The sequence below is a fragment of the Rhinolophus hipposideros genome (genome assembly GCF_964194185.1).
Source record: "Rhinolophus hipposideros genome assembly, chromosome: 13".
Classification (NCBI taxonomy): Eukaryota; Metazoa; Chordata; class Mammalia; order Chiroptera; family Rhinolophidae; genus Rhinolophus; species Rhinolophus hipposideros.
Genome location: NC_138059.1, coordinates 23,742,001 through 23,754,834, shown reverse-complemented (window position 1 = coordinate 23,754,834; position 12,834 = coordinate 23,742,001). Strand labels below are relative to the sequence as shown.

The 12,834-nt window shown below is 33.9% G+C and overlaps 1 protein-coding gene across 2 annotated transcripts in view; it reads right to left on the bottom strand.

The window, feature by feature from the left end:
• NUDCD1 (NudC domain containing 1) overlaps positions 1-12,834 on the bottom strand; it is a 56,847-nt gene that overhangs the window by 36,333 nt on the left and 7,680 nt on the right. For both annotated transcript variants that reach the window (XM_081069910.1, XM_081069911.1), the window contains exons 3-4: positions 3,682-3,867; positions 24-204 (exon numbers count right to left, since the gene is read on the bottom strand). In XM_081069910.1, coding sequence (XP_080926036.1) covers positions 24-204; positions 3,682-3,867 — 367 coding nt within the window. The remainder of the gene's footprint in view (positions 1-23; positions 205-3,681; positions 3,868-12,834) is intronic.

Here is a 12,834-nt window from a genome sequence, read left to right as displayed (position 1 = left end):
GATTCATAATTTTGTTGTTTTACCTTTATTTTTATTACTGATAGTGACCCACTCCAAGGAAACATGGAAACCACTTCCTTTCCTGTCCAATTCGTCTTTCTCTATTCGAAGAAGTAGGGTAGCTATTGAATGTTCTTCAGCTTTCAGCAATGAGATACTGTGAATTATGATAAAAGGATCACCAAGCTCTTCATTAAACATAATCTACAAAAGAAAATTAAAAAAAAAAAAAACATACCAAAATGTATACATAACATGAATGTATACAGCATAGGGAATACAGAGAATTCTGACAATCCAACAATTTGGATACTATTTACTGTAAGGAATACAAAATTGAAAAAGCCTTTAAATAAAGGTTGCAATTTAAGTAATATTTCTTGAAGAACTTTTAATACATCATTGTTTAACAGAGAAAACTGATCAGTACTCTTGCCTTAAAAACACAGAAAATAACAGGGCATCCAAATAGCATCTAGAGGAGAAAGACAACTAAAAGCAATCTCCTAGAAAAAAAGTATCACGGCAAAACAGTGCTCTATACACAAAGAGAGGACTTGAGAAGGTCAATACTATTCATTCCTCCATCTCCTCCTGTCTCATATATCGTGAATTTCTGCTTCCTTCCTCCTAGTTTCTGGACTGTGCATGCGTCTGTGCTTTTCTCCTATTGTTTTTGTTTTTGGTTTGTTTTTGTGTTTTCTGAAAGCTTACAAAACAAGAGTTAAAGGAATTGGAAAACAAATCTCTAAAATTTTATTTCTCCAAAAACAATAGTCCTTTACATTTACAAGGTATAATTTAATCAAGTCTATATAAAATATAATACTGAAGTTACCTTTAAAAAAGGAAATCTAAGGATACTATGGAGACACATTAAATCTTATCAAATTTTTTATAATACAAACACATAATTTAAAAGACTTATATTTTTATTAAAGTAAATACTATTAAATAGGAGAGGTTTTAAGACTGATTTCTAAACAAGATTTTCAAATAAATGAAAAGTAAATATAGGTTGGTGCAAAAATAATTGTGGTATTTGCAATTATGTTTAATCTGTTAAACCACAATTACTTTTACACGAACCTAATAGTTAAAAAAGAAACACCTAACTGAAAAAAACAATTAGCGATTTTTAAAAACTTGTATCTGGAATCCCCTTGTATCTGCTCCTACTAGAAAGCCTTATAAACTATGAAGAAAGAGAGAGAGAGAGGGAGGGAGGGAGCGAGGGAGGGAAGGAGGGAGGAAGGAAGGAAGGAAGGAAAAAAAAGGAAGAAAAGGAAGAAAGGAAAGGAAGGAAGGAAAAAAAGGAAAGGAAGGAAAGGAAGGAAGGAAAGGAAAGAAGGAAGGAAGGAAGGAAAGAGAGAGAGAGAGAGGGACGGAGGGAATGAGGGAGGGAGGGAAAGAAGAAAAGTGTGCTTTAACATCACCGATTTTCCTATGTGTTTGAGCAACTCTGAAAATTTTTCAAATAAGACAACTTTGGAATCCATTCTAAAGTTTTCCATAAGCAGAAAAACAACAGCAACAAAAACTCAAATGCTCAGAACAGAGATTATAAAGACAGGTATTTAGTTGGTTGATTGGGTTTTCCTTTTGTATGGGGCACAAATACAAAAGGGAAAACAAAGGAGAAGGAAAAATACTAAGTTTTGCCAAGTACAAGTAGCTAGTTTACTGTTTCCTCCCCTTTCTCTCTAGTGCATGAAAGGGACTGGAACGAGACCAGAGGAGAAGGTGTCTGGACTTCTAAAAATTGTCAGGTTGAACTTTCCAGGCTTCTGAACAAGCCCAGCAACTCAGCTGTGATATTGTTGATATACAGCATATTGTTGATATACATCCATTCCAGGCACACTTGGGAAAGCAGGCAGTCTTCCTGTCTGATTTCTCTCTACACTTCATTCGTCACCATCATGCTTGCTTGGCCCCCTAATGTCCTACCACACTCCCTAACCTCTCCTACCTTAGCTGCCTCTGTTATACCAAATCCCCCAAAGTCCTAAAACTCTCCTAAGTTGTTTCTCTTAAAGTGACCAGTATTCCATAGTATCCCTCTCACTCAGTTATGTCCATGTCCCACTCCCCACTTCCCCAAGCATGAAGCAGATTCAAATTTTTAACTGAGTTTAAAAATATTATTGAAGGCCCAATATGTGCCAAGCAGAAACCAAATGAATCATAAACCCATATGGATGTCCTTCTAGCTAAATATGCAGTGTTATTTTAAGCTGAAGGTGACTGTGTCTCTTCCTGGTCAAAACCAGCAGAATCAACACAGCTTATTAATATTAGATAAGTTCTCATTCATATATTTCCTGCCCATCATTCCCCAAACTCCTTCTAAATGTTTCAGGTAGTTGTGCTATATACATTGCTTCAGTTAAAAAAAGGAAAAAACAAGTTATTACTGGAGGGTATAGTAGGAAATATCACAGTGTCCAGTGACTATTTGAAACTGTGATTGCAGAGGCCTGCAAAGGCCCCCCAGTAAACAGGCTACTGTTGTTTTGGTCATATACTGTGTTTTTTGTTTAGTTTTTCAACACAATACAATTTAGTACTATATACCATTTAGTTTGACTTAGTAAGAAAGGTAAACCATTTCATTGCAAGGCCTTCTTGCTTTTTCTCAAATAATTAAAGCCTGGCCTTGGTAGATATCTGTTGGTCTGATAAAAATGTTTTGTAAGATACAAGTATATTAAGTCCCTATCTCTTTACCCAGAACTAAATGCCACGTGCTGAGAGTTAGTCGCAATATCACGAAACTCTTATTAGTGTACTCAGTGTCATTCTTTTCCACTTTCAAAAACAGTGGTTCTAGGGAAATTAATACCTTACTTATTATTATTAAAATCCAAACCTGCCCTTCAGATTTAAATCTGTTACATTAAGAAAACTGAAATAAAAATGGCATCTTATAGATTGGCACCTTTTTACAGTATGTTGTAGTGTATTTTTCTAAGTAGGGAATACTCTGACCAAGGTAAACAGAGTGGTGCAGTGGAAGCATGCTAGACCCATAAACATACCAGCAAACATAACATGAATAGAGGAGAAAAGATATGCCAATGTAATTTTTTGGCCACCTCTTCTTCAAGAAGAAGGCAATGTTAATGCTTAGTGTATTCCTTTACACACATAAAACACTCGAGACATATTTTCTGAAAAGCAAATGCAATTCTTGACAACTGCATTGACCCCACATCAAAACAGAAATGGTTAACATACTGTGTTTCCCCGAAAATTAAGACCTAGCCAGACAATCACCTCTAATGCGTTTTTTGGAGCAAAAATTAATATAAGACCCAGTCTTATATATGGTAAAACAATTTTACCTTATATATGGTACCTTATTTTACCTTATATATGGTAAAATATATATATGGTTTATAACATATATATTTACCTTATATATGGTTTTTGCTCCAAAAGACGCATTAGAGCTGATTGTCCAGCTAGGACTTATTTTCGGGGAAACAGGGTATCTGTTTTGTAAAAGATATATATTTTATAATTTAATTAAAAAGATATTCAAAACATCATATATTACAAAAAGCAAGAAGTCACACATAAACTATCCCTAAAAAGTGTTATTTCAAAATCATTAAGGTCATTAATTTATATACTTTCCACACTTTGCATAAATCTAAAAAACAACAACATCCTTACCTCCCATTTTTCCGAAGCATTATTTCCACGTTCACCAGTTTCAATGAGATATAATCTTCCGGTTCCATCTGACAAGGTCACCCACGTAGAAGACGTGAAATGGATAGATGCACAAAGGCGATTGTCACATGCCATCAGCTCTGTAGGAAGTCGAAATACTTCTCGTGGTTTTCCTAAGGCAGTGTCCTAAAAAGAAGCCAAATATTATAAATGAATCCGTTCCTCTCATTGGTCCATACACATGTACAGAATGAATATCTGCAGTGTAGTAACCTAATTCCCCTCTTTTGGAGTATGAGCTATATTACTGACTCACTTCCAATAAAACAGGGCAGAAGTGATGGTATGTGACTTCTCAGATTAGGTCATAAAGGCTTTACATCTTGCTGTCTCTCTTGGATTGTACATGGCAGACCCACACGGGGAGGAACCCAGGGCTCTTGACAATAACCAGCACCCTGTGTGTGAATCATCTTGGGAGTGTCTCCTTCAGCTCTAGTCAAGCCTTCATATCACTGCAGTCCTGGCTGACATCTTTCTTGGCTACAAATCTATGAGAAAAGTTGAGACAGAACCACCTAGCTAAGTTACTCTCTGATTTCTGACCCACAGAAACTGTGTGAGATGACAAATGTTTGTTTCAAGTCACTAAAGCTTTTTAAATTAAAATATTGTAGCATAGAGGGGCGGCTGGATGGCTCAGTTGGTTAGAGCACGAGCTCTGAACAACAAGGTTGCCGGTTCGATTCCCACATGGGCCAGTGAGCTGCGCCCTCCACAACTAGACTGAAGGACAAAGACTTGGAGCTGATGGACCCTGGAGAAACACAATATTCCCCAATATTCCCCAATTAAAAAATTAAAAAAAAATTAATATACAATATTATATTAATTAGAGATAAACAGCATAGTTACTCAACATTTATATATACCTAACGAGGTGATCACCATAAGTCACGAAATTCTGAAGTTGTTGCACAGAAATATATAACACAATGCAGTAATCTAGTCTTCCTTCTTCTCTTATATTTGGAGTTAAAGATCAGCATTTGTATCTAATTGGAAAGACATTATGTTCTAACTGCCTACATAGACACCAGCCTGTGGTATAAAAACGCTACATTTAGACTACTAACTTAGGCTTTTGTTAACACACATTTATTGTGTGTTAACTTAACTTAAAACTGCAAGATGGATTACATCATTAAAATGTTTTATACGAAAATATATACAAAGGCCTACAATTCAAAAAATATACTTCCTCTCATGCACCTACTCAATAAACTTCCTCTCAGACACTGTATTCAATAATTTTTTGTTGCTATTTTAGTTTTCAGTTAACAGTTTTTTCTACAGGACAAAAATAATGCTTGATTCACATTATTTCATTCCCTGCTCCTAGAACTGTTTAGATATTAATAAAATTTAAATAAACTATATGCAACGTTCTTAACCAGCCGCAAGTTTCTTAGTTACCCATTGTTTCTAAAGCATAATCGTACATTTTAGTTTTCTTTGAAACAGCACCTTTCCTTGTTTTTGTACTCCTATTTTCCTGATTTACATAACATTGAATTAAATAATGAAAATGCAATGACAAATACAGCTGGCATAAAATTTTTAGAATGACCAAATCCTCCCCCCAAACCACCTAATATAAGCCCAATCTTGTATGTCCTTTCTAACATCCTCTTACTGAGACACTGTGGTTCCTCTTGGTGTACGTTCGCTTTTGCTGAAAAAGTAATAAAGCCAAGTAAGTGTTAAATATACTGAAGTGGGTTTATATACTGACATAAAAAAGACCTCCAAGAAAATAACTGACAAAAAAGATGCAGAATATGTACAGTATAAATCCACATATGTTGAAACAAACAAATGTGATAAGACAGTACAGAGTAAGGTGTAGACAGACACGTCTGTCAATACTGTCCCGTTAGAAAGGAAAATAAGATTGGAGTGAGACCGGTGGTAGAAGAGAATGAGGGTAAGGGGAAACTTTCCCTTTTTGCTTCAAATACATGGCTTGACTATATTTTTTCACTGAGCAATTTATATGTGATATACATAATTTAAAGATATTAATAAGATAAAATAAAATGGGACTTCTTCCTCAAAACAGTTGTTTCAAAGTAAAGCTTTCTAGTGACCTCCTCAATATGCTCTTCACCCCATCTAATCTAGTGAACTAATAGGAAGAATGCAAGGTTAAACTTAAGTCACTATTCTTTATTTCATACATAATTATAAAGGTTGTTTTAAGCCATTTTCTTTTAAATACAAAGTTACAATTGACTGAGATTTCTAGAAGTCTGATTATCAATAAATGATTGCAATATCCAACAGAATGATTAAAGTATTCTAGTATGAAAATGTAAAGCCAAAATTAATTAAAATACAAAAGGAAACACACCGTATTTCTCTTAAGTTAAATGACAGTTTAAGTGAAAACAACCTGAATATTCCTGATTTCTGAAATCTAATTCTCAAATGGTACATTTTAATTTTTAAATGGATAAAACAAATTAGAATATTAAATTATTTCTGAATAACCTTCATTGACAGTTTTACAAAGTGTTCTCACAGTAACACTTTATACGTTAGTGGCATCTATAATGGCCTGATTCCACCAGATCATTTTCTTCTTCTAGACAAAAAATGTTAATGTAGCTATGTTCAAAGCTATTGAAAATCATTCTGAGGTAACATTTCACAGCTGAGTTGCAAAATAATTAAAATTTCATTGAATTTCATTCACTTACTGAATCACTATAATGTAAAAGCACCGTATTAAATAAATGCTTTGACATTTTACCATCTCATTTAATTGTTACCAAACCCTATGAAGTTGAACTTATTATCCCCATTTTAAGAAGATAAAGAGCTCTATTTCAAAAAGATTAAGTGCCCAGACTCCATTGCTAGAAAATGGCATGGCCAAGATTCAAATCCTAGTGGAATCCACTACAAAGGTTGATGTTCTTTCCTCTATTCCACACTTTCTTGAGAAGAACCACTTCCCAAGTTTTTCTAAACAAATGATACCTCAGATCTTGCTGCAATTCTAGGATACTTCCCTTCCAAAACCCCACTATGAATACGACTACTATATTTAGCTTTCCTTCATGCTATTATACAATATTTTTAATTAGATTTCTAAGTCAATAAAACATAATACAAAAATTATAACATCCACGTACCGTATATAAATGACACTATAAATAAATATTAAATAACAATTAATATAGAAACTATATATTTATTTTAAAAAATCTCTAAACAGGAGTTAGGGTCCTCTTAGTTTCATCTACAAGGAGACAAGTTTGAACTAACAAAACATTTTCCTAACATTTATAGAAAGGGTTACTGAAGTTTTAAAAAAATGGTTAAGCAAAATTAAATAAAAATGCCATTTACTAGTATTATTAGACACTGACATTTAAAATTTTGCCCTGTTAAAAGGAAGTGATCTTTTTCTAGAGAAAGGAAGTGATCCTTTTCTAGATTAGTTTCATCACTAATAACTTGTAAGTTTATTTGAAAAAAACTCTTCCTTTTTCCTTTTTGTTGCTAAAGCTTTAAGAAATGGTGGTTTTAATTAACTGCAGTTTGACTTGAGTAATGTTTCTGTAACATAAAGCTTTCAATAATTCATTAAGCACACAATTCTAAGAACTTAGTCCTCTTTTCTATTATTCGTTTCTTTAACCAGGTAAATAAATGGTTTCCTATTAATAAACTCAACCACAGAAAATAAGCTGAGATTCAGGTCTAGAAGTGAACATACAGCTGAGCTGGACTAACAAGTAGTTGTATATATATAACCTGTCACTCCAAACCACAGGCTCACCAACGATTTTTAAGTGCAATTTAAAGAGGCACCACAAGATGACACTCTTCTTTAGCAGCAGAAACCAGTTTTTCAGGTACATGGAAAAAACATTATGACATAATTAAGTCCCTAAATATTTAAAAAAATGAACACATTTTTTTAAAATAAGCCACAATGCCATAATAAAATGATATGATAAAGAACTAAATTTTAAACACACATTTTTTTTTTTTGCTTCCCTAAGGTTTTCTACTTTCTAAGCACACTTCCTCCCAATTGACATTTCTCTAACATTAAAGATTTGTAAACCCACAAATGAAACTGACTTATAAGTTCAATGCCTCTAAAACCTCGGTGTTGAACTGCTGCCACCTGCAGTCTCCTGACAAAATCTAAAGGCCAAGCAATGTGTGGATTTCTTTTCTTGGGCCCCACTGCCTTCACTTTTACCACAATAATGTCTAGCCGAGATTGAACAAGGGTGGCTGGTTATTTTACACTGCCACAGGAAAAGAGCTTCTGTGAGATTTGAGCATATGTGCCTTTGATTACAACAACAAAATCAGGCAATAAAATGGACATGAGAACAATCGTTTTCCTGCTATAAAAAAAAGGCCAATGTGTAGTCAGTGGCCAATATTCTCCACTTGCCCCCAACACAGTTCAAAAAGCAGGTTGACGTCTTTTGTTGCCGATCAGAAAAATAAGAAGTGTGGTGTTCTTCAGAATAAACTCTCCAGGTGCAGAGTTTCTCAAAACTTAGTCACTAAACACAAGCCAAATCATCTGAGATGCTTGATAAAATGCAGATTCCCAGACCATGCCCAATCCTGACATACTGAATCAGGATCTTCGGGAATGGTAAACTGAAGTTAGCTTTTGTTTTGATCAATTATTCCAAGTGACTCTGATGTGCAATAGTTTGAAAACCAAAGACAAAAGCTGAATTAATAAGCAGGGGAAAAAATAAAACAACCCCAAATATGGGCCATTAAAAAATAAAATAATACCCTTCTAAAGTTTGGTTAAGGGAAAAAAAGAGGAAAAATACAGAAAAAAGAGAAGACACAATCTTAATAGCACAATACACTCAACAGCAACAAATCTGAAAACTTAAGAGGAAATGGATGATTTTCCCTAGCCAAAAATAAAAATAATAAAATATAAAATATACATTACCCAAGGAACAGAGCTTGAATAAACTAATTACTGTAGAATACATTGGATAGGTGATTAGAGAACTTAACATTGAAAAAGACAACAGGTCATACAACAGGTCCAACGAGGACCTTTAAAACACAGAAATCTGATTGTTTCAATCTTAAACCATTTCAGTTCCAGAAAATTCTCCAATTAATTTAAGGAAGCCAGAAAAATTTTAATCAAAATCTGATACATATCAGTAAAAACAAAATTAAAAAGTACTTTAACTTGTGAAAATAAATACAAATGTTCTAAATAAAATGTCAGCAAATATAATCTAAACAATGTATCTAAAAATATATATGCTCTTTCCAAAAGGGATTTATTCAAGGAAATTATGGAATTTAATTATATTAATTTAAATCACTGCATTATAAATTAATGAAAAGCACACAATCATTAACAATAAGTGGGTGCTGAAAGGCATGTGATAAAATTCAACAGCCATTCTACTTAAAAACCATTAAATAGAAACAGAAGTTGAAGGAAACAACCTTAAAACAATAAAGCTATCTATCAAAAACCAACAGTATTTTCTTTTTTTCAATTATAGTTAGTATTCAGTATGGTATTAGTTTCAGGTGTACAGCACAGTGATTAGACATTTATATAAGTTATAAAGTGATTCCCCCTGATACATTTAGTACCCACTTGGCACCATACTTATTACAATATTATTAACTATATTCCCTATACTGTACTTTACATCCCCATGAATATTTTGTAACTGCCAATTTGTACTTCTAACCCCTTCACCTTTTTCACCCAGCCCCAAACCTATTTCTCGTCTGGCAATCATCAGTTTGTTCTCTGCATTTATGAGTTTGTTTCTGTTTTGTTTGTTCATTTATGATTTTATAGATTCCCCATATAAGTAAAATGTTCTAAAAGTATCAATTAAATACACCAGGTCTCATGTATCATTTAAGGCTGCTGGATTCTTGTTGATTTTCTGTCTGGATGATCTATCCATTGAGTCAATGGTGTATTCAAGTCCCCTGCTATTACTGTCTCTCTCTCCCTTTATGTCCATCAACATTTGTTTTATGTATTTAGGTGCTCCTATGTTGGATGCATAAATAGTATTTACAAGGGTTATATCCCCTTGTTGGATTGATTCCTTTATCATTATAAAATGTCCCTCTTTGTCTTGTTTTAGCCTGTTTCATTTAAAGAGTATTTTGTCTGATATAAGTATTGCCACCCCAGCATTTTTTTCTTTTCCTTTTGCGTGAAGTATCTTTTTCCATTCCTTTACTTACCGGCAATGTGTGCCTTTAGCTCTGAAGTGGGTCTTTTCTATGAAGGATATATCCATTCAGCCATTTTGATTGGAGCATTTATTCCATTTATATGTCAAGTAATTATTGATAAGTATATAGTTATTGCCTATATAGTTATTGTTTTGTTATTCCTTTTTTTTTTTTTTTTCTTTCTTCTTTTTAAGGAACTCCCTCTAAGATTCCCTGTAATACTGGTTTGGTGTTGAAGAAATCCTGTAGCTTTTTCTTGTCTAGGAAGCTCTTTCTGTGTCCTTCAACTCTAAATGCTAGCCTTGCTAGGTAGCATAATTTTGGTTGTAGGTCCTTACTTTTCATCACTTGGAATATTTCCTGCCAATCCCTTCTGGCCTGCAAAGTTTCTGATGAGAAATCAGCTGCCAGTCTTATGGGGGCTCCCTTGTAGGTAACTAACGGCTTTTCTCTTGCTTCTTTTAAGATTCTGTTTTTAACCTTTGGCGTTTTAATTATGATGTGTCTTGGTGTGGGCCTCTTTGGGTTCATCTTGTTTGGGACTCTGAGCTTCCTGGAATTATATGTCTATTTCCTTTACCAGGTTAGGAAAGTTTTCAGTCATTATTTGTTCAAATGTTTTCAATCCCTTACTCTCACTCTTCTCCTTCTGGTATCCCTATGGTATGAATGTTGTTATGCTTGATGTTGTCCCAGAAGTCCTTTAAACTATACTTCTCGGTCCTTAGTGGGGACCTCTGCAGCCGAGATATCCCTCCCAATTCTTCATCGCCACACATGACTGTGGGACCACCCCACTTTGCATCTCTGCCCCTTTCTTCTTTATATTCTTAGTTATAGGAACTCAGTTCAGCTAGTCTTAAAGTAGTTCTCAAGGGTGTTGTTTTGTAATTTAGTTGCAATTTTGATGTGGCTGTGGGAGGAGGTGAGCACAGCGTTTACCTACTTTGCCATTTTGACCTGAAATCCCAGTATTTTCTTAAGTAAATTTAAAAGCCATTACAACTAAAATTAAGAACTAAACAGGGATACCTGCAATCCCCATTATTATTCTAACATTTTCTTGGAGGTTCTGTTTAGTGACACCAATAAGATAAATCTGAAATAACACAGAACATTATTTCCATTTTTATAAACACTGGAAAAGAAGAGATAAAACCATTTCCTTTTGCTGACAATATAATTGTATACTCTAAAAACCTAAATGGGAGTAGGTAAAGAATTATGGAATTATGAAACAGAGTCTTTATCAATAAGCACCTAGAAAGTAGAGATAGCTATATTCTACAACAACAAATTAAGAAGCTATAAAATACTTAAGCATAAATTTAATAAAGTGAATATAAGATAATGGGAAAACTAAAAATCTTACTTAAGGACATAAAAGAAGATCTAAATAAATGGAAGGGAATACCATGTTCTGAAATGAAAAAAGAGATCATAAAAAGGCCAATTATTCCAAAGTCAATATAAATTCCCTACCCCAGCAAAAAACTGGAGATTTCTTCTATTGAAAGTTTAAGCTGCACTGACTCTGGCCGTCAAGCCCAGCTCAGCACAGGGGTCAAGGACACTACTGAAAGAACACAGGGAATTCAGTGAATGCTATGTATTAAAAGATGAGCCTACTAATTTTCTTTCCTTGGATCCTAGAAAGTCAGTATCAGGCCTTACACCTCTCAGACAAGAAACCAGAGGACTACTCTCTAAGGACACCTGCCAGCCCAGGAGAGATGACCTATAAAAACCATCATTTGGGGCAGGGGATACTCACTCAAACATACAGTGTCACTTATCACTTACCACTTGATACGTCTTCTTCATAGAGGATCTAATAAACTATTTTTATGTCTTTAATAATAAACTATTATTATGTCTTTTCAACTAAATAATTCAAAGACTTTATAATCCAATTGCTAAATAAAGAATCCATATGAAGTGCTGAAAGAGTTCAGTGATGAGAATAATTAAGAACATAAAAAAGAAGGCAACTTGTAGAAACAGTCCCAGAAGTCATCCATTCTAAATTTTGGTTTCCTTATTGCTTACCAATAAAATTTTTTTAAAAACCTTTTAATTTTATCAGAAAACTAAACATATTTAAATGTACACTGTATATATGGAAAGGCATACATTGCTATGAACATGCATGAACACATGTACCAAAAGAAGCTATTATTTCAATGTTAAGTTCAAATTGGGAAGGGAGGGAAGGAGATGGTTCATAGTCTCCTGTAAATTAATAAATGGGAAGAGACTTTATTTTATATGCTGCAGCATTCCCAGTGCTTAGAGCAATGCATAACATATAGTACGTCTTCAATAACTATTTTGAATGTCGAGTGAACAGTATAAATCAGACTATGTGACTGAGTTAGGCTTGTAAGCCAATATTCTTAGAGAATTTTCAGACTTCGGATTTGTCTTCCTAAAAACTAAATATCAGAATTAAAAAAAACACACATAAAAGCCCTTAAATTTAAAAGACACAGTAAAATGCAAATTATGCATAGGCAAAGTATGGACACATATGACTGTGTATAAAGCAACATAAAGCACCCGTGCATATAGAGCATTTGGCTTGTGTGTACACACTACCCAAGTATATAGTGCATATAGAGTGTATGTGTGTATGGTATCTTAAATTAGTCCATAGGCAGGTGAAGAGAGACTACACTAAGAAAGAAAGTATAATGACTTATACTAAGGTGTCCACAGAACATAGAGAGTAAGTCAGGAAAAGGAATCAGACATTTTTAGTCTTTGCTGTGATTCCATGTCAAATAAGCTACCTGAATAAAATTACAGTACAGTTTACTCTTGAACAGAAGTTTGACTGTGTGGGTCCATTCCCCCGTGGATTTT